This window comes from Erpetoichthys calabaricus, chromosome 8 (genome assembly GCF_900747795.2).
Source record: "Erpetoichthys calabaricus chromosome 8, fErpCal1.3, whole genome shotgun sequence".
Lineage (NCBI taxonomy): Eukaryota > Metazoa > Chordata > Cladistia > Polypteriformes > Polypteridae > Erpetoichthys > Erpetoichthys calabaricus.
The window spans coordinates 112,957,291-112,980,272 of record NC_041401.2 but is presented as its reverse complement, the minus strand read 5'-3'; the positions used below and the strand labels follow the sequence as shown (position 1 = coordinate 112,980,272).

Below are 22,982 nucleotides of genomic sequence, written 5' to 3'. Positions count from 1 at the left end.
CAGACAGCATATTTGCTTTCATTAAAAATTCACCAAAAAACTATGAGTTTTAAATGAAGCAAACTTTATGAAATCTGTGAAGGAAAGTATTTTGCCATAATTTGTTGTTGATCAGAGAATGATCAAATATGGGGAAATCCATGTTTTCTGATACTCAAAAAAAATCAAATAGAAAATTACAGCAGTAACACTGCATGTGATCGAATTAATTAATGATAAACATAATCCAATAGGCAGGAATTAGTAACAAGGATCAATGAAGAAAATTAATAGCAGAGACAAGTTTAAGATATAAAACATTAAGCAAACATTAAGAACCTGTATAAATACTGTAGGCCAATATACCAATGCCCACCTGAACCTTGGGGTGGCCATGAACTGCTCTTTGGTCTGAAAAATATTTTTTTTCCTCTCAAACACAGTGTGCACCACCAGAATGTAACGTGAAGAAAGTTTAAAATGAAATGAGAACAAAGGTTAAAATGTAATGTGAAGAAATATATTAGAATAATATAAGTTATACATGTTTTTTTCCAGGTTTAAAATAATTAGAAAGGTTCATATTTGTGTTACCACATACAAATTTTTAGCATTACATAATGCAATGTACCTAATGAAATAAAAGACATTTATGTTATTTTGTAAAGAAAATAAACCCTTAATTTGAGTATTTCAAGCAATGTTCATCAAGCACCAATTACACACAAATCCCATGTGGGAGTGTGTACTGCCACCAGCCAGCGAATGAACATTTTGTTTCGTCTTTTACTAAGTAGCTTTTTGAGAAAATGCAAAAACAACACATTCACTTTAAATAAATATTGCAGAGCATCATAATATTTTTTGTTCCTTAAGATTCAGAGTTTAAAAAAGCACAACACATCACAAATTCTCATCAAAACATGAAGCAACTAGATGTACAATAAAGCAGAGCTGTTTTTATGTACTCTTTTTTTTTTATCACTGAGTTACTGCTGATTCCTTCAAGGCAGACGTTCCTGAGAACACAGTGAAAAGCTTTCAATAAAATTCCTATAAAAACTTATATTGATATTGGAGACAAAGAGTGTTTGTTCAAAATAAGAAGGAGAGTGCTGTCTTAATGTTGACTATTTACTTTTAATTGTACACTCTCTTGTTAAATGTATGACTATACATAATAAGGCCAATATTAAGTTTATAGTTGTGAGACTTGTTATGATATATTAGTTCCTCTAAACTGGTCCTGATAAATCTATGTCAAATTTTAATAATATGAATATAATAAACAGTGTAAGCATGGCTTAATTACATGTGTTTCTTTTACACAAAAGGACAATTACAATTTTTGAGTATTCTCCTATTAATTTAATTGGACAAGTTGAAGTTGTGAAGCAAATGACTTTAAATCAACAGTCTACAATTTCTTAAATTCTTGACCTACATCTCGGAATTTTGAAATGTTAAGACTGTGCAAAATCTAAAATTGTCAAAAATGATTATATTGTTTTATCCATCCTTTCATCCATTTTTTGAACATGTCTCTTGCCTTATAGTCAATCCTGACAGCGTAGGTATCAGGGAAGGAATCAGACTAGAAACTAGTCCATCCCTAGACACTCATCAACATTCATCAGTACAGGATTATAGCACAGAGCACCCGCACTTGTTCATACTGAGTCGCCAATCAAACTAACAGGCAAATCTTTTGTATATGGGATGAGAAAAGTTAATAAGTTCTCTACTTGAAAATAAAAATTATTTGGGTAGTGTATTTTTGTCACTGCTTTATGAATGATTCTTCCATTATATATTAATGTTTAACAAGAGGCTAGTTCCAAATTAAAGACTACCTGAGATTAACCTGTTGTTAGTTATGATGGACATGTTTCACGTCATACCCAATTAAAAAAAGCTATATGTAAAAACAGAAACTGCAACTTCCATTAATACAATTTTACTGATATGCAAGTAGAATGCTTTACATTGTAACTGAAATATTTTTTCCAATAGATAAAAATGAGAAAAACTGGTTTCCACTGATACTTAAGTTTTATATATCACTTTGGTGGATAAATGTACCATTAATCCATTATTAAGCAGCACATTATTGAAGCAAAACCAAGTAATTAATAAAATATTACAAAGTATATTTTCAGAAGAAAATGGGAACCAAAGAAATTCAAACTAAATCTGTGAATTTTAGCACAAAATCCTCACAATCCTGTTTCTAATTCCTTTAAATCCCTGATCTAAATTTGTCAACATACACCTACATTTAGCAGTAACGTTGTATCCTCCTAATGGGGGTGGGTGTCCATCCACAGCATCGAACCCTGAAGAAACCAGCACCACATCAGGAGCAAATTCATTTGCAATGGGCATTACCACAGTTCTAGAACAAATATAAACATGGATTTAGATAAAGTCAGTACAGCAACTAAAACACCTTCACAATTCTTTCAAAACTTAATTTACGTTTTTAGTTGAACTGAGTTTGCAAAATATTTCTCTAAAATAGGTATGAGTACATAATGTAAGTAGGTTCCTGCAGATTTATAAAAGTCACTTTACACTTGAAGAGGAAATAAAAAATAAATGGTAGCAAACTGAGAACTTCTTTTGAACAATATCCGTTTACATTTGGCCTGCCTAATCAAACTAGCCTTTTCAAAACTGTAATGGAAAAAACTGAAAACTTCAGAGCAGCAAACCCACTTACTCCTTTTTTAGTCATAGTACTATTGTCATGTGTGCAGATGATGGTGAAATTCTTAATTGCAATTACATTTTTCATTAAAAAATATATGTCTATGAGTTAAAATGACAGGAATTTAATCTTTACCTTGTCAATACAGAAATGAAATGGACTTCACATTTATCACTAACGTTACTTCTAAGGAAATGAAGGTATAATTTTGTGTCTGAACTAAGACCTTGCACTTTGAAATGTCTGCATTCATTTTATGAACAAACTTACGTTAACACTTTTCAAATTACATCTCTATTTACATTAATATTTTAGTTACTGTGCTATTAGGAGCCATCATTCCTTTCTATCAACACTGTCCATAAATACTGCTCATTAGCTCTAGATGTCAGCTATAGTTCAGGAAGCAGAATCAACCCCACACATTTTTTTTCACTAGGTAATATTTTCAAAACTAAATTACAGCATGACCTTTATTTCAGAAGATAAATAAATGATAACTATCATATTGTTTTATTTATCCCTCTAGCTCAAATAAACTTTATTAAACAAACAAGAACATTTCTGGAATTTCCTATAATGTCACCATCACAATAGATGACCTTATAATGAATAAGACTGCTAGAAGGTATACACATTTTTTTAACATATGATTCTGTGGCATAGGACATATTCTTAATCAGAATTTCTGTAAATGTGTAATATGAACAGAAGGTGTGAGAAAATAGTCTGTAAATTTAGCCTTCTATTGTTTTCTAGTAGAGAAGTTGAAAAGCATTGTATAAAAATGTAAAGTCTTTGAAAATGATAGCAAAATTCCACAAATTGCCCTATTATCTATAGCTCTTTTCTACTTTATCTATTTAAAAGTGTGCTGAAGATACTATTTACTTATGTATTAATAAGGTTGCTTTTCACTGTGGTTATTTCTTGAGAACACACAAGCACAATATAACATTCTGACCATATGCTCAAACTTCTGTTCGGCCCTTAGCTGATTAAACCATAATTAAAGAGCTGCACAATACACACCATCTGCCTTATCCAGCTGCAGTGTGTGTGGCTTTATTTTTAGGGTTGTCTTTCACTGCAGGTCTCTGCGTCTAGGTCTTGTTTGTGTCAAGCCCACAGCTGAATGAGAGCCTACAGTTAAGATGATACAGGGATGCTAGTAATTAGTAGTTTGTGGAAAGCACCATGCTGAATTGGGCAGTTCCAAGGCTACACATTCATCTTGTAAATTTTTTGTTTATTTAATGCCTATATCTAAAGGATCTGCCATAAGGCTAAGAATAAAGATATGATTCTCGTTCATGAACAGCTTGAAATAGTTGGAGTAATTGACACCCTGTAACTATAAACTAAAGGAAAATGACAAAGCGAAAGATTTTGCAATTTGATCTTTATACATGTTCCTAAAACATAATTCTTCAATTTTACTGAATATTCTTCAAAAACATATAATTGTCATTAGGTAAAGTGTCTGTTATTTCTTAAAAACTAAACGTTACTTTTGCCATCTTGTAATTCATCTTCAAATCTATAATGAATACAGTACTTCTATTTTGGTCTCAACCAGTGGTTAACTGATGAGACCTCCATAACTCAACTTAAAAAGGCTAATGCATCTGAGGGTTTAACTGTTTTTTTAGATTAAACACACAATACATTCACTTTGAAATTTTGTCTGCCATTTAATTGATAACTTTAATTGATTGGTATAAATGTTGTCTGATAGCATACTGCTAGGATATTAACATCATTTAATTACTCCTTCATATTGGTGAGTGCTTCTAGCAGGTTCTTCTTTTTCTGTCACTGAGTACCTCCTTATGCTTTCTGCTGTGTAATCTGCTGTGATGTTAGAGGTACTCAGTTCTTTGCTTCAGCAAGACTGAAAAAAGCCCTTCAGCTACAAAGGTTTTTGTTACACTTTAAAGCACCTAATGCTCAATACACATTTTCCTCATTTTGTTACACTACTTTATTGAAACTACTTATTACCTAAGGCAGTAAAATGACTTTCTTTCGTTTTATTTCACAAAGAGAGGGGGTTGAATTGTGATTTGTTAAGTTTGACATGATTAAATATAATGTTGTATTCTTCGAATACTATCAATAAAATAAAATAAAAAAAATTTACAAAGAGTGAACTGCTTGTAAAGAAACTGCTTGGCATCACAAGGGCAGGTACGTGGTGGCAGCTGCAGTCTATTCAAGGCATTGCAACATGATCATTACAAATGAAAAGTCCTGCCAAGCTGCATAATAATAAATTATGTTGCTACAGTACCCAGTCTACAGCTGAAGAGAAACAGCAACAACATTTTTAGAACAAAATCAGATGATGTCTAATGCAGCATTAGATCCTACTGGCTCTACGGTGCCACAGTGTTTGCAGATTATTGCTTCAATTACTTTTTTATTTAATTTCTTCTGTTGGAATATTTTTTTATCTCAGAAATTCTAAACAATGTGCATTTTACTTCAATGAGAGAAACTGTCTTTAGACCAGTGTGGGGAAAAAAATCACGTCCATTCCTCCATGTTGTTTCTCTTAATTTTTTTCTGCATGCCATATTATAATATTGTTATAATGCTAAATACTCTCAAATGCAAATGTTATTTTTCAGTCGTTGATTACGTTATTTTTTTTAACATAATCAACTAGCTGCTAGTTAAAAACAAAACAACTAAGGATAAGGAATATTAACACAATGCTTAAATAAAACAGGTGTGCAAAAAATAAAAATCATTATGAATTTAAAGAAAAGTAGAATAAACTATTAGTAATCTCCGAGAATGCAAACTGAAAAGTAGGACACATATGTTTAATAAATTGAGGGAAATTAATGAATATCAAGGTAATGGAAAAAAGAACAGAAAAAAAAGGGAAAATCTGGTTAAAAAACCTAGAACACTAATTCTAAATCCTGCTCTAATCTAAACACATAGAGAGTATTTAAAAGGTGACCACAGTAATGGTCACAGCCTGTCATTTGTTGCATCATATTACCTGTTTTACTTTTTCTGTATTTTAGCTTGCAATGCTATGAGTGACTTCTAAGGGGCCATTCAGAGATCTTATTTAATATACAGTAATCCCTCCTCCATCGTGGGGGTTGCGTTCCAGAGCCACCCACGAAATAAGAAAATCCCCGCGAAATAGAAACCATATGTTTATATGGTTATTTTTTATATTGTCATGCTTGGGTCACAGATTTGCGCAGAAACACAGGAGGTTGTAGAGAGACAGGAACGTTATTCAAACACTGCAAACAAACATTTGTCTCTTTTTTCAAAAGTTTAAACTGTGCTCCATGACAAGACAGAGATGACAGTTCCGTCTCACAATTAAAAGAATGCAAACATATCTTCCTCTTCAAAGGAGTCAGGAGCAGAGACTGTCATAAAGGCAGAGGAAAATCAATAGGGCTGTTTGGCTTTTAAGTATGCAAAGCACCGCGGCACAAAGCTGTTGAAGGCGGCAGCTCACACCCCCTCCCGTCAAGAGCACAGAAAGAGAGAGAAAGGCAGAGAAAAACAAGCAAGCAAAAATCAATACGTGCCCTTCGAGCTTTTAAGTATGCAAAGCACGGTGCAGCATGTCGTTTCAAGAAGCAGCTGCACAAAAGATAGTCCGTATCGTCTAGGTGTGGGAACAGCCCCCCTGCTCAATCCTCCTACGTCAGGATCAGAGAAAGTCAGCGCAAGAGAAAGAGAAATGTAAGCTGGGTAGCTTCTCAGCCATCTGCCAATAGCGTCCCTTGTATGAAATCAACTGGGCAAACCAACTGAGGAAGCATGTACCAGAAATTAAAAGACCCATTGTCCGCAGAAACCCGCGAAGCAGCGAAAAAATCCGCGATATATATTTAAATATGCTTACATATAAAATCCGCGATGGAGTGAAGCCGCAAAAGGCGAAGCGCGATATAGCGAGGGATTACTGTACTGAACCACATCAAGTCCAAACCCAAAGTTGACATGTATGGTAGTACTTTGCAATGACTATTTTTTTTTTAGCTTTCCTAGAGCAAAAGACAATGTCCATTTTCCTACTGACAGGTAACCATACTAATTTTGATGTAGCTGGATAAACTGAACTGAATCATTTCATAAGCTCAATTACAGCTTGTACAAAATGTTTGTGACATCACTGGAAGCAAATACAGGAATTTTGGTAACTAGCAAGCTTTAATTTTAATCCTGCACCACTCACTACTTTTACAGACTGAACAATAATTTTGAGGCTGATAAAAGTTAATCTCACTGAACAGATTCACATGTGTGGTATAATTTTGCCCATGTAGCCTGCTGATAATAAGTATTAAATGTATTTATATACTGAATGCAAATCAATGTGCTTCCTAAAAAATTACAAAGCAATTGTGATTCTGCTAAATACATATATTTATTTGAACTAGCCCATATTTTATCAACATGTGGTTTCTCATTTCAGTAGACAGTGATAAGTTTACTTCTGGCTCTCACTTCATCAAAATTAATTTTATTTACATACTGTAATTGGTCAGTATTCTGGTTTGATGATTGTTCTAATCATTGATTATGGATTTTCTGATAATTTATTACAATTGTTACAATTAAAGTGACTTTATATTAACAACTAATTATAAAACTGAAAAAAGTCCTTTCTTTATATTAAAACTATGATGAAATAATTTCACATTCACTTCACTAATAAAAAAAAAATATATAATCAGTAGGACATGGTCCTCTTACCGCAATGTGGTTCAACTTTATACATTGATTTTATCGGTTTTATACACTGGAACCTACAGCTGAGGTGCAAATCGTTTCTCTTTGTACCTTACAAATCTTTCTTTGTGATCCAGGTCAATTTTCTTGGTATGGTTTGACATGGTGCATTAACAAAGAAAATTAGTCTAATTATAGTTATACAGAGTTCAGATAAACAATTTTACATCTGCTTTAAACGCGATTTTTTCCACTGAATGTGTAAATATGACAATATTCAACACAGAACATAGTTAAGTTCTATTTAACAAGCTACAAGGAAGTACAAAAAAATTTTGTGGGAGAAGTTCTTTTAAAAGATGCACACATACAGCAACTAGCTGGTAAAACACTATACTGTGTAAGATTACAATAAACAAAAAATAAAACAATGCTGCAATGAAAAATAAGTATATATATATATATATATATATATATATATATTTTTTTTTTTAAAAAGTCAGTATTTTGTGTGTCAACACTGAGAATGCAAAATTGGACAGATTCACTGTGGTACTGGCACACTGCTGTATATTTTTTTCAAGTAGTTTGGTGGTAAATTCTTCCAAGATTTTTGCAGGATTTGCAATAACATCTTTTGACTTTGGATGTTTTTTGTTTTGTCTTTTGTTTTCTGGCTAAGTAATCCCACACAGCTTCAGTTCTGTTGAGTATGCAGTTCTGTGGCAGGCAATCTAATACTGTTAGTGTGCTGTCTATAGACATCCATTAGTAGGTGTGAATTATGTTTGTTGCGTTATTTGTTTATTCTCATTGTGAAAAGCGAAGTTTTTGGCAATAAAAAAGACACAGCATAATGAATCATCTGTTTACATTTACATTTCTCAGCAGTTCATCATTTCATTGATTTTGGTCAGATCGTCTACACTCTTTAGATAACAGAGCTACCAATGTATTGTGCACAGGCAGGTACCAGACAGGAGTCAATGCAGTTCTTGCTAACTCTTCTTCTGATGTGTACCACAAATTTCATACTCAGTTTCTATAAATAAGACAGTCTGGCACTAGATGTTGCTCCAAACTTTATGTCCTACTGTAATCTCTTATGTTGACTTCTCCAAGATTAGTTTATTATCTGTAAAATGCCTTGCAATACTAACTATTAAGATTTCACATGGTCAATGTGTGAACTGTGGTTCCAGATGCTGAGCAAATACTTTACTTAAATTTCCTATATTCATTAAGAAAATTACTCCTAGGTAATGTTCATCAGATGCAGACATCTTTTAGGGTTATCAAATATGTTTTCTGTCTTCAGCTGCCTAGTTTCTTTACATTTATTTATGAAATTCTGAACATCAGTTCTTAATTTATTGTGATGTTGCTCACTGACTATTAACTTGAATATATAAAACTATGATTTTATGTCTGTCAAAAGTGTGTTAGTGTAGTCATGCCCAAACCTTTGCTTAAGGCACCCCAGTATTTGTTGGTATCATGCACTATACCCATTTGTTTATTACATTTCACCACACTTGAGTTGGCTAATCACTATCTCATTAATCTGAATCAGATGTGCTACGTGTTTAACAAATATGTGAAATGACTGAGACGTCTTCAGGGGAGGTTTGGGAGCCAAACCTGTGTTATCAGTATGTTTTTGGAAAGCCCAAGACATTCTAGTTACTTTTTATTTCATCTGCATTCATTTGTATTAACATTTAAGTGTGAAGACATTCGTGAAGTATGTTTTTATAGCTGGCAAAGGGTTTATGCGGCTTACTCAATACAATAGATTTAATATCTTTGTATGAATAATGCTTCCAAATGCAATGCACACCAAAGCATATCCAGGCACATTTTGTTTTTACTCATTTAATTTCCAGCAGCTTTGAAATGCAGATGCTATCATAAAAAGGTCACTGTCATATGCCTTTCATGTATGTGCAATTATCATGAACATGGACTTACTGTATGGGATATAGTTTTCATAGCAACCCTAAATTAACAAAATGTAGCGTCAGAAGCCAAATGAGAATTTCGAGTAAATGTAAAAGCCACACTCACTTACACAAGGGCTGTCACTTGTAGCAATGTGGCAGAAATATTTACCATTTTACCCCTATGCTGCCTATGAGCTACACGTTTTTACTTTAAAATGTTCTCATTAGGCAGAAGAAAGAAGCAATGCAATCAAGACTGAATTTCTATACAAAAAATAAATCATTGCTATATGAAATTGTTTCCACATAGCAGCAGCAAGGTGTCTTCTCACAGACAGGTGCATTTTAAATAAAGAACTGTGGACAAACCTCTGAAAGACATGCCAGAACTCTACAGTTTGTGGGATATGAAGTGCAGTGAATAAATGGTTTTGATGTTATCTGTAGCTTGTAATTTCACTATGGATTTTAGGCATGTGGGGTGGAGACTGCAATCGTTTAAAGCTGGTACACACATGAAAAACTTTTTTTTTTTTCTGTCCGTAGCAGGCAGTTAATCATAATTCTTTCTTATACTTTATTTTTTTATATAATTTCTGCAGCACTTTCCCCTGCATGCCCACATGGGTACGACAAAAAAAAAAAAAAAGATGCTTGAGCTTATACCACGTGATTCTGTATTGGGACATATAATATATGACTGAGCAGACTTAAAATAAAATAGACTGAAAAGAATTAACGTGGAAAGAGTTAGGTACAGAATCCTGATTTTGAATTAGGGCTCATAAGTTTACTTCCATTGGTGTTCACAGTTTAACTTGTTTTCTCTACCCTGTGATGTGTTTTGCGATGCTAGGTTATAAATTGTTTTCTAAATTCAATGCTCCTAAGCTATTAACAGTGCTGGTATGTTATGTTTAGTTTCAGTCAACCAACTGTTTTTTTCTTTGACCTGTGCTGTTTTACATATTCACCTCTTCTCTGCAGACACCAAGCAAATGGCTAGATAGATAGATAGATAGATAGATAGATAGATAGATAGATAGATAGATAGATAGATAGATAGATAGATAGATAGATAGATAGATACTTTATTAATCCCGCTGCATGTTTGCAAACTTCAGGGATGATTACATATTTGTATCATTACTTATGTTTGTCACACACACACACATATATCTATAGTATATATATATATATTATCTATATAATCTATATATATATATATATATATATACATGGTCACTTTAAAGCTTGAAACCGTGTACAGTGTGCTGAGCTATGAAGAATATTACACAAAAAACTGCTTATACTATATTTAATATCATCAAAATAAGCATTCATCTGAATTGCAATGGATGCATGGTAAACATCAAGCCTGCAACAGATGCCAGACTATTAATAAACATTAATAAACTTTAACAAACAAGCTACACAAACACACTCAAATCTACTTGAAAATCAAGGTCTTTTACACTAAATATTAGACACCTGAGCAAGACTCAAACAGGAGCGACGACTGATGGTAACATTACACACTATGCTACTGTGCTAACTGAATTCTTTCACAAAGAAAAGAAATTCAAGCAAAAAGTTAAGAGAACTTTGGTGCTATTTACCCTAGAATAGATTAACAATAAGCGTATGTTACCTTAAGGGTTAAGGCAATATGGCTATCTACTTTGTAGCTCAAAGGATTTAACACTAGCTGCCTGCACAAAACATCAAAGCTTTGTCATCTGGCAAAGCAAAGAGCTGGTTTGAATTAATTTCAATTCTCCACTCTGTTTCCAAGTTCATGGTGAAAGTGCCCTCAGCTTCTGGATTTCATTAGAACCAATTTTCTTATCTTTTTTTCTTCATCTCAAAGCTTAATCCCCAATAGATGCAACGTGGCACTAGTGAGCTCTAAATACCAAGGTGCTCCTTTTTTTCAAGGTACTCATTGTCTTGCAAGCTCGCAAACTGGAAGCATTAAATAAGGGGTGGGGGCTGTGTAATTTCTGGAGTAAGAAAACCACTAGATATATGACCTGTTGAGTTCTTCTTAAATGTTCCACATGGAGCAGTAAATTGTAAACTTCAAAGCAGCGTGACAATTTGAAATCAATAAGAATGGCATGGTTAAAAAAAAGATACTGTAAGAGATTATAATAGATTCCAAGATGCAGAAACAACAGGCTACCCGACTTAATATACTTTTCATTCACTACACAAGATTTCTTTGTGTAAATGAATGTCTCTGGCACACAGGTGGAAATGTCTTAAGTATACAGTATATGGTAATCACATGCATCTAAACCATTTTAGGTTTGTTTGTACTTTGCATTATTATTATTCATTAATGTCCTTTATAATGAACAAAGTAAGAAATAATTTTTTGAAAAGTTGTGGTGAGTGACTAAATAAATAACAATGGAGACATACACTGTCACTGTATGATAAGCCTTTTAGTTTGGTTTCTTTTTACTTCAGCCCTTTATCTACTTAAGGTTTTCAGCTATGGACCTTAAGCATTCCAGGTTACCCAAGTCCATGGGTGGATTACAGTTCTACGCAAATATATGCATTTAATTGTTAATATGTATCAATTTCCCATACACCGTCTAGCAACTGCACCTGGCATAGCTGGTATTACTGTTCAATAGCCTGGACAGAATCAACATAGTTCTTTTATCTTTTTCTCAACCCATGAACAAATCTTTCTTCTTCCAGGCACCTATGCATATGCCTTACCTTGTAGTGCTGAAAAGTGTGATTCCTCTGTATTTGGAGCACACCCTCTGGTCACATCTCTTAAACATGGGCCAGCCATGCTAGCCAGTCATTCCAAGGGTTCTTTACCCAACTTCCATACAACAATGAACATGTAAATCATGTAATTCCACCACTTTGAACATCTCCGACCAGCTTTCATCCACCCTAGAAGGCTTGCCACGACGGAGTCCTTGGACTACCATAGTAACTTTGGCAACAGTTAAAGCACCCCCCTCCCTCCACCCACGTGTCCAATGTGCCTCCTGGAAGGAGGGCATGTTCAATGGGCTGACACGTTCCTCAAAGTGTTCCTTCTACTACTTGACAATTTCTCCAGAAAAGGTCAGCATCTCTCCATTCCTGCTAAACATAGTCTGGGCCAGGTCATGCTCCCCCCAGAGGCGTGAACAGTTTGCTGGAGCAGCCTCAAGGCCATCCAACAGTCTTTCTCCTTTTGCTTCCACAATCACGTTTTACTACAATGATCTTAGGCAAAACTGAGTTTTACTCCTTGCCACAATGCTCTCATTCAGTACAATGGTACAACTATGCTGCAAAATTTCATTTGCAACAAACATGCATAGCAACAGGTCTTGTTACTGACTGTAAAGTCTAGCTTAACATCTTTAAGACTACTGTCAACAAAAGGTCAACATCAAGGGGTAATAGGCAGAGGCTGACTTGAGCGTATTGCTTAATTTTATTTGTTAGATGGGATTACCCTTATAGAATGATAGGCCAAGGGAACTCTCAATTAAAACTTGGTCATTCAAAAATGTGCTTAGTATGTATAATTTAACAAAAAAAGTGGTCCACCCTTCCTATACACTGAATCTTGTCAAAATTAAATAAAATGCACCCAGGTCAAGATTCAACCTGTGAAAAATATTTGTACATTTTTAGACAGTCTTGGATTTAAAATCACTCCTCTAACACTTAACAGCGATATCTGGAGTAGTACTACAAGAGAGATAAATGTGTGCAATATCCTGTACCATAGTACTTGAACAATGACTTATTTTGCTCCTCTGAAAGAATCCAACATGCCCTCTCTAATTCTATGAGAAATAGAAGTTCTGTACTATCTCAAACTAGGGAAAAATCAAATTCTTTTTACAAGATCTTTCAGATATTTTTTTCAGAACTTGGTGATAACTCAATTAATGTAATTCTAAAGAAACATCTCAGGAAATGTACGGAACCTTTTAATTTTATTTGTGGCTTTATCCTATATATGGGGCTATCAAGTCATATAACTCTCTTTGTCAGTCTGGGTTGAAAAGGTGAGATTCATGGATTGTCTTCAAATGAAACCTTTATACATGCAATTTCTGTTCCTAAATGAAAGGATAGACAAGCATCTATAATTAATACTCCAATTTTTAATGAAAAAAGTATATAAAGCTAACCAGGGGAACCAAGAAAACCAAAATAGCAAGACATAGAGACCCTGGTACCAATAAACTGGCTTTATTGTGTAACTTTCTAATAGCTCAAACAGTGTGTGAGTCTGTAATTCCCTCATTCTCACATTATGGGTTCTTCAACAGACAATCTTCTAAAACAATTAAATTCATATTCAGTTTTCTGTGTGTGCAAGACTGTACACAAGGAAATATTCTCTTCAACTGAAAAAGATATTGCTATTTATATCTTAGTAACCCGGTTTTTTAACTTCTTTGGCAACACATTAAGGACAATTATTATTGAAAACACCTAGTAACGTAAAGCGTACTGAAGTTGTGAGCTTATTCTTATTTGCACTTCGAAATTCTAAGTGTATTAAAGAAATTAATGTAAATAAATCTGACTTATAAAGAAATGAATTAACTGGAAAAAAATGTTTTTTTTTTCCCCATTTCCAATTTTTTAAGCAGACTTTACTTGCAAAAAAATGCTGTGTCCTTGCCTGTCTGCCAAACTCACATGCTGTTTATGTTTGTTCTAGACCAACTTGTCATTTACAGAGCAACATTAAAGCATCACCAGATTGTACTGGGCATGTAATGTTTTATGTTTTGGTTGTACATAGGTAAATTGGTTGACATAGAACTGCCATTTAACAAAGAACCAGTGTCAGACCAGCATGGCCTAGGAGAAGCTACTTTACGCTGATTAAAGATACTTAATTTTGTATAGTCATATAAACCTTATTGAAAATTTAGTTTCAATTTATCTTTCAAATTAGTTCTGTTTATTTTGTGTAAACATGAAATATTATTAATAGGATATGTGTGTGTGGTATAATCCTCCACATCCTCTCAGTTGCGAGAAACAGCTCATAGATATGTGATACAGTATCTGCCAAATAATACATAAAACGTGTTATCACTCTTATTGGGCTCGTCAGGTGTACGCACTTTTGCATCCCATTACGTGGATTGAACCTTGGACGTTAGACCCTGAGCAAAGGCCTCTGATGTTGCGCCACGGCGGGCTGGTTTGCTTACTTGGGTAGGGTGAGATCAGAGTATGTGGCGGATGTGGTGCCGACTGGCCGACCAACCACAAGTGTTACCTGATAGGTATCCTCACCTAAATCAGATTGCAATGCAGACTTAAAAAAGAATGTAATACTCCCGATCTTCACCCTGCCAAATATGTATGTGCATTTATAACTGAATAATTTTTCTATATAAATGCTTACCAAAGGGGACAGAACCCTCCACATAATATGACATCTCCATCATACTAAAAAGGACATAACTGTATTTTTACCACCTGGAGTGGCATATGCATTATTAGCAGCTGTTGGGCTTGAATGCTTGAATATCACAGCTTTAAACACTGTAATAATGCTCAGGTTGGTAGTATGCTGCATTGGGATTCTTCATTGAATGCAAGTTTGGTGCACTGTATATCATATAATTGCAAAGGTACTTTTTTTGTTTTATTTTTTTTTTAAATAACAAGAATAAATTACTGTAAGACTTCTTGCCTGGTTATATATGAAACTAACTCCAGGAAATTATTACTTAATTTATATCTGTTCTCCTGGGTTACTTTAACAAACTATTAGAGGTTTGAATTCAAAATGTTTTCTTACATGTTCAAACACTGTACTGCTAATTGTGTCTGTCAGATTGGGATATTATTCCTAATACCCGCCAATATGGCAACTTTTGGGTGGTGACTGATGACCAGGTATTCTTCACTGACTACACTGCAGTGGTCTATTGGTCTTATAGATTCATACTCTTTACTGCAAATCTCTGCTGGCAGGATTACCAAGCCATTGCAGATAATTCAAAATGCAGCAGCACATCAGGTGTTCAATCAATTGAGACAGGGCACTTGGCATTACTCTTTTCATAGCACTGCTCCCTGCAGCATACATTAAATTCAAATCCTTGATGCTAGGTCTACAGATTAGGGAATGGATTAGCATCTATATATATGGAGACATTTGTGAGGCCCCTATTCTCCCTCCCGTTATCTTGGGTCTACTGATGAACAGCATCTAGTGACGTCGCTTCTGCATGGAATCATAACTCAATCTCGGGTCTCTTTCATGCGTAGCTCCTAGCTGGTGGAATGAGCTGCCAAATCAATCTTGCTGACTCCCTTAAAGTGATTGAGGATTGTTTGAAGACTCTCTTGTTCTATGATTTTCTGTCTAATTGATAATGGCTGTGGTAGGTTCTTGTAACCAAGGAAATGTAACTAGCTGGAGATTTAGAGCTCTTCATTTGTGATCATCAATTCTATAATAGTGTCCTGTAGCACTTGTTCCAAAACATTTCTCCAGATTTATGTTTACTTGATTAGATGACCTATTTTGTAAGAGGCTTTGGATAAAAAGTGTCTGTTTATCAAAAAATGAAAAAACAATGTAAATGTCACTAGTTCTACTGGTGGTGAAATGAAACCCATGCATCCAGCCGTCATCTTATGTAACAGACCATATGCATTTTAAAGTGCTCCGACTCTAGTTGGACATACTGAAATGGAGTACCACTCCAGGTGGAAGCAGCCCTAGGATAAGATTGGAGAACTATGAGCACACTTGAGTTTAGTTTTTCTTCACTTGAAAAAAAATTCCATCTGGTGAAAATGCTTTAGACTAGCAAACAGTACTGGCTTAAGAAAAAAGGCACTAATGTAAAGAGCCAGGCTAAATAGCATTCATGCAGTTTAGTCAAGACTAATCAGAAACATGACTTTCTCTGATGGAGCAAGCCTATATTATGCTTAGATTATTTTAACCAAAATAGCTTTTATTAGAAATCTCAGAGCTTTAAAGAATGAACAATAAACTGTTGCCATGTTGCAAATATTTTATTTATGTTATGCTGTTTGTCAACTATCCCTTATTCATTTTTCTTCTGAAAGAACTATAAGCATGAAAACAAAAGCATCTTTGAATACCACTGTTATGGGAATTCATTTTTGCATAGGATATATATGCAACTTTTGGCGTGACTCACAGTATTAGGTGCCTGTTATGAAAACACACTTTGTAGCCTACAATGTTACAAGTTACAAACTAATGTTGGATGCAGAATAATACAAATAAAAAACCAACATATAAGAATAATTATGAAAGGTCAAACAAACAATTAGTTTTTTCACCATTTCTCAAAAACATGCTTTAATATCACTGGTTACCACTGCTGTCTCACACCTCCAGACTTGTGTGGAGTTGCAGTTTCCCAGTATCTGAATGGATCCTTCTGTGGCAACTTTGGTATCTGCCGGCGGATACAAATTGGCTCAGAGGAATTAAGTGTGTGTTTCTTGTGATGGACTAGCAACTCATTCAGGTTTAGTTTCTGCCTTGTGTCCTGTGCTGCCATTTGAAACTCAATAATTGAATTACATGAGAATTAAAATAGATTGATAGATATTTTAAAATTTTGTTTTACTATATTATGCATACAATTGAGGATTGCGGGTGGATTTAGGATTATACATTGAATAATAAAAATAATAAAAATACAATTAGCTATTAAAAATCAGGCAAGCCTAAACAGCACAATATACATTTAACATAACATTAAACATTATTTTTGTAATGTTAAATGTATAAATGTAAATTAAATCCACCCCAATTTTCATTTATCAAACTAATTGCTCTAATTAGAAATTTACGCTGATATCGCAAGAAGCATTACTCTACTAATTACCTATCTCTGTTATATTTGTAGTCTAATATAATACTATAATAAAATTCAGATTTTTCTTTACCACTGGGGGTAATGAAAGAATAACTATAGGATATGCCAAATACCATAAGCAAATTTCACATATGGTACACTAGGTTACTAAAAAATTAACTTTCAATGATTACATTTATTTTTTATTAGAATATATTAGATTCTCAAAAGATTTCTTTCTCAACTAGTCTGAGTAATGACATTTTTGAAATAACTTCTGATTTACTTGTGCTCAACAGAAGAAGTTCAATATCTACAACAGCCGAGTTATACAGTATGTATCTTTTAAGTTTTACATGCATTCCACTTTTAATGTCTGCCTTTTTTAATAACTAACAGTGTATAAATAGATTTCTTTGCATGAAACAATTTCTGATATGTATTGGTTTAGGGACTATAAGTTACTTACATATACAGACAGACTTAGGGAAATAACCCATGGCACTTATGACATATGTGACAGCTTACTACTTGCAAAATGTATTTCTGCCAGTTGATGAAGTCAAAAGGCTAACGCTAAATTGACTGCATTGTGCTAACAGGTTTTTTGCTTGAAAAAAGTCATTTTGCAATTTACTGTTGACACAAGGTATGGAAATGTACATACAGTAATCCCTCGCTATATCGCGCTTTGACTTTCGCGGCTTCACTCTATCGCAGATTTTATATGTAAGCATATTTAAATATATACCGCGGATTTTTTGCTGGTTCGCGGATTTCTGCGGACAATGGGTCTTTTAATTTCTGGTACATGCTTCCTCAGTTGGTTTGCCCAGTTGATTTCATACAAGGGACGCTATTGGCAGGTGACTGAGAAGCTACCCAACCAGAGCGGTTATTACGTATTAAATAAAACTCCTCAACTATATTGTGAGCACGGGGGCTGTTCGCACCCCTAGAGGATACGGCCGTTCCTCAAAAAACACTGAAAGATTACCTTCACATTGCTCTCTTCCTTGCTGGGCTTACACATGGCTGCTTTATCAAGCGATATGCTTCCCGCACTGTGCTTCGCATACTTAAAAGATTAAACAGCATGTATTGATTTTTGATTGTTTCCTTTTCTCTCTCTCTCTCTCGCTCTGACATTCTCTGCTCCTGACGGAGGGGTGTAAGCAGGGGGGCTGTTCGCACCCCTAGACGATATGGACGCTCGTCTAAAAATGCTGAAAGATTACCTTCACGTTGCTCCCATCTGTGCAGCTGCTTTGTCAAGCTACATGCTTCCCGCACGGTGCTTCGCATACTTAAAAGCTTGAAGGGCACGTATTGATTTTTGATTGTTTGTTTTTCTCTGTCTCTCTCTCTGACATTCTCTGCTCCTGATGGAGGGGGTGTGAGCAGAGGGGCTGTTCGCACACTGGCCTAGAGGATACGGATGCTCCTCTAAAAAAATGCTGAAAGACTACCTTTACATTTTACATCCTTGCAGCTGCTTTGTCCGGCAGTGCTTCACATACTTAAAAGCCAAACAGCCCTATTGATTTTTGTTTGCTTTTTTCTCTCTCTCTGACATTCTCTGCTCCTGACGCGCACTCCTTTGAAGAGGAAGATATGTTTGCATCCTTTTAATTGTGAGACGGAACTGTCATCTCTGTCTTGTCATGGAGCACAGTTTAAACTTTTGAAAAAGAGACAAATGTTTATTTGCAGTGTTTGAATAAAGTTCCTGTCTCTCTACAACCTCCTGTGTTTTCTGTGCAAATCTGTGACCCAAGCATGACAATATAAAAATAACCATATAAACATATGGTTTCTACTTCGCGGATTTTCACCTTTCGCGGGGGGTTCTGGAACGCAACCACCGCGATCAAGGAGGGATTACTGTATATTTATCTGATTACTGAACAAGCTTTATCCATTTCAGATAGACATCCTTGGCGAATTTGGTACTATTTAAAATGTAGTCCATCACATGCACACACTTATGCTGTAGATGCCATTTAAATAACTCTACATGAGTGATTGGAATGTTCCGTACAATTTGTTCACAATGGTGTTTTGGAATTGTGGATGTGGATGAAAAAGGAAACAAAGAAATATTTTCTTTACTCGAACTGAACATCATTAAAAAGATCAGACTTAGAACTCCTACATACTGCAGTTGACATAATGTACCTACAGTTAGTTATAACTTCAAAGTCAACAGTTGTCTTTTCTTGCTGAATAATTTCCAAATTCACTTTTCTGATCTTAGATTATGGATGTGCATAGCACATGCATAAGTTAGGAATGTGCTTAGCAATTTGAGGTGAAGCCATGATGAATAACTAATATTCACACATACACCACTTATCTGGCCCATCTTTATGAGCCACTTACAATACTTCTTGTCTGACAGGGTTGCTTATAGTAAACAGAATTATGCTGGGCACTCAGTTCATGTTTTAGTTTGCTTTCTGATTTTAACCATCACTTTTCTTGAGTTTATTTTGGTTTTTAACCATGGTCCAATTCTGACTTTCATTTCTGGACAGCCCATCTTATTCTTGGCTCCATTGCTGGCCAACTCTAGGCATCTTTTCACCATTTTTCTTCAGTGGTCACAAGAGAGGGGAGAGGTTAGGAGCACGCACTGATAAAGTGCATTGCCGCACCCACTACATGACAAACCAACACAGGATCCCACATTAGGACCTGAGTGCAGGCATGCAATGGGTGGCACCTCAGCACCACGTTAGTTCAGATGGCATAGAACCAATGAGAGGCTTTTAAGGTGGTTGGAGTGTCAATTCTGCCACCAACCCCCCAGGTTTTCCCAGCAGGTTGGAAGGCATATATGCAGGGCTGAAAGCAGATTAATGTCATACCCAGGACGGAGCCAACGAAGTAGAGTCACTTTGGCCAGTGCAAATCCCTAGCCTCTGAGCCACCACTCCGCCCAAGTCACAAGATCTAAGCATAAATGGAGAAAAACCATTACTATAGACTATGAAATCATTAAGACTCATACAGCTGAATGTAACACTGCAATCTGAGACAAAAGACAATCATACATCTCCATAATTATAAATGATGATGCAAGAATTCCAAAAATAACCAACTTAACCATCGTTTAGTAAACCCTGATGGTAGCCAAGGTGTGAAGGTTTGTATCAATTTCAGGAGTGTTATAAAAGAGAACTAACAAAAAGAATATTATTAACTCTTTTAGGGCGGATGTCGACTTTTGTCGACAGGAGGGGTTGAGGGCAATTGTCTACAAAAGTCGACATCCAGGGAGAGAGGGCAACAATCAGCTGTTAATGGCGACAAAACTCACTGTCCACATCGCAGGCATTCCCTCTTGCTTGGAGGAATGCTAGACTCGTTGACTCGGCAACTAATCCTTGCGTGTGCGTGAGTTGCGAAATGTAAACAATGGCAAGATGGCATCGACATGTCACAAGGGAGCGAAGTGAGTGCAGAAAAGAAAACACTCGGCAGACAATGTTTGCGCATTATTGCGGAGTCGGACTCCGATTTTTCAGAATCGGATTTTATTGACAGTGATCAGGAGATCGAGCAAGAGAGTGAGAAGCCGGCATCAGCTGATCGGACACCAGCTGATGCCGCGCCAGCTGATCCACTTGCAGCTGAATGCATTCGCACAGCCGATGCATCTACTGCAAGGTTCGCGTGTGAGGAATACACAGACATTGATCCGTGAGCTACCGGACTTCACAAGATAGCATGGCTTGCTGTTGGACACGACAGATCACCAGCTGCTGAACTACCTCAGGCTGCTCTCTCCTGATGCTGCTTTTCAGCTACGAGACAAACAGGTAGGCAGAGAAATTTTTTGAATTGCGGGCTGCGCTTGCATACATTCTCGTTTTACAAAGTGGAAACCCACAACAAAAGACCAAGATGAAGCGCGCTGTGGCATTACAAACAGAGATGGGACAGAACTGGTGATATAACTTCAGAGAGCATTGGTCCAAACGTGCTTTGTCCCCTGGTGGCTTGGACAGGTTATGCAGAGTGATTATAGGTATGTGATGCTGCAAAGTTTATTCAGAAAACTTGGTGGCAGTGGCATGGCATGATGGCAAACGGGGTGACTTGTCTCTCTACAGTACACACTAACAATATATGTGAGAAAGTGCAGCAACAGACAATTGAAAAGTAGGCACCAAAGCAACACATATTGTAAGCAGTGCAATGTGGCAATGACTGAAATTGGCTGCTTTGAGCGAGATCAGACTTTGCAGGACTTTGCTGTGTAAAAATGTATTTGAAATCATAGAGTATGCAGGCTCATACAACATGCAAGACAGTAACATTTGTCAAAAATCAATATTTTTTGTTGATTTCAATTGTTTTGTGTTCTTTTTTTAAAAAAAGTTAGTTTTTGGAAAAATATTCAGCCCTGGGGAGAAAGAAACAAAAAACAAAATTAGCCCTAAAAGAGTTAAGAAACTGAGAAACAAAGCAAGGTCAAAAACAAAAAAAAGGTCAAAATGAAAAAACCACCAGGCTAAGCACCAAAGCCAACATATGAGACAAAAATCAATGGTCAAAAATCAAGCAAGATCAAAAAACATGAAGTATTTAGGAAAAGGAGGTTCTGAATCTGTCAACTCGGCTAGAGAAGTGATTCCCTAAGGGCACTCTTTTAACCCATTGCGTCATTAACCACAGGTCACTACCTCTGAGAACATGCTTCTAACAACACGAGAGTTGTCCTGACGACAGAAAAACATAATGGTGGCAGTTGTAAGTTGCAAGTTTAGAAACAAAAAACTTGTGTTAAATGGTTATTTGAATTAAAATTAGTTCTAGAAAATACCAGCCAGGTTCTAGATCTAATCATAGCACTGAAACAACTTTACATACTATTGGTAAACCACTTAAGGACTTGCAGAATTGTCCCATACAAATTTGGTGCCTACAATTACTCTTCTAGCTGTTATGTCTACTTTTCCAACCACATTTACAACATTGACGGCCAATACTGTTGGCTTTTCTGCTGCTCCCTTAAGCTAGCTTCAGACTTATGTAACTGGGAGAAAATTCCTTATAATTTTAGATGACTTCCAGTTAGAAATATATGACATAATGTATGGGTGTGTTACAAGGTTCATTTGGCTCCAGATTGTAGGACTGTGTACATTTTTTTGGTTTTGAGGCAAACAGCACTTCCTTAAAGTCCTCATGTGTAGCATCTGCTTTTCCACAAATTCATTAAGTCTAATGTATAGTCAAATTCAAATCCCATGACCAAAACTTAACTATGAATAAGAACCTGAGGTACTGTACTGTACATGACTGGCCTCAACTCAAGCCCTATACATATACTCCATATATATACTGTATATTGTATTTGGTGGGTGTATATTATATATCTATATGACTACAATTTATGTATGTAGAATATTTAAAAATATTCTATTGAGGTAAAGGTAAGGAGATATAGAGTTCACTAAGACAAAAAAGAAAGGCAGCATCTGACTTCATATTGCTACCTCACCTGAATGCTGCCAAGTATTCAGCATCACCCATTGGAGGATTAAGACCGCCTGTGAAAGCCATATTCACATTAAATCCAATACCTGGGCCACTGCCAACCTGAAAAATGTAAGAGAAGTTGATAAAAATCACACAAGAATAATTAATAAAACAAATAATAACACCAAATAATATACATTTCCCATACTTTATTATTCAAGCTAATGATTTTACTCTATAGTAAAATATTGTAATACATGAAAAAAATCAAAATCACTCTCAATCCTC

General features: G+C 35.5%; 1 protein-coding gene across 1 annotated transcript in view; it reads right to left on the bottom strand.

Moving 5' to 3' along the window:
- Nucleotides 1–22,982, bottom strand: part of hdac4 (histone deacetylase 4) — a 552,364-nt gene that overhangs the window by 38,870 nt on the left and 490,512 nt on the right. Inside the window, 2 exon segments of the mRNA XM_028807299.2 lie at nucleotides 2,256–2,374; nucleotides 22,717–22,814. Of these exon segments, the coding sequence (XP_028663132.1) occupies nucleotides 2,256–2,374; nucleotides 22,717–22,814 (217 nt within the window).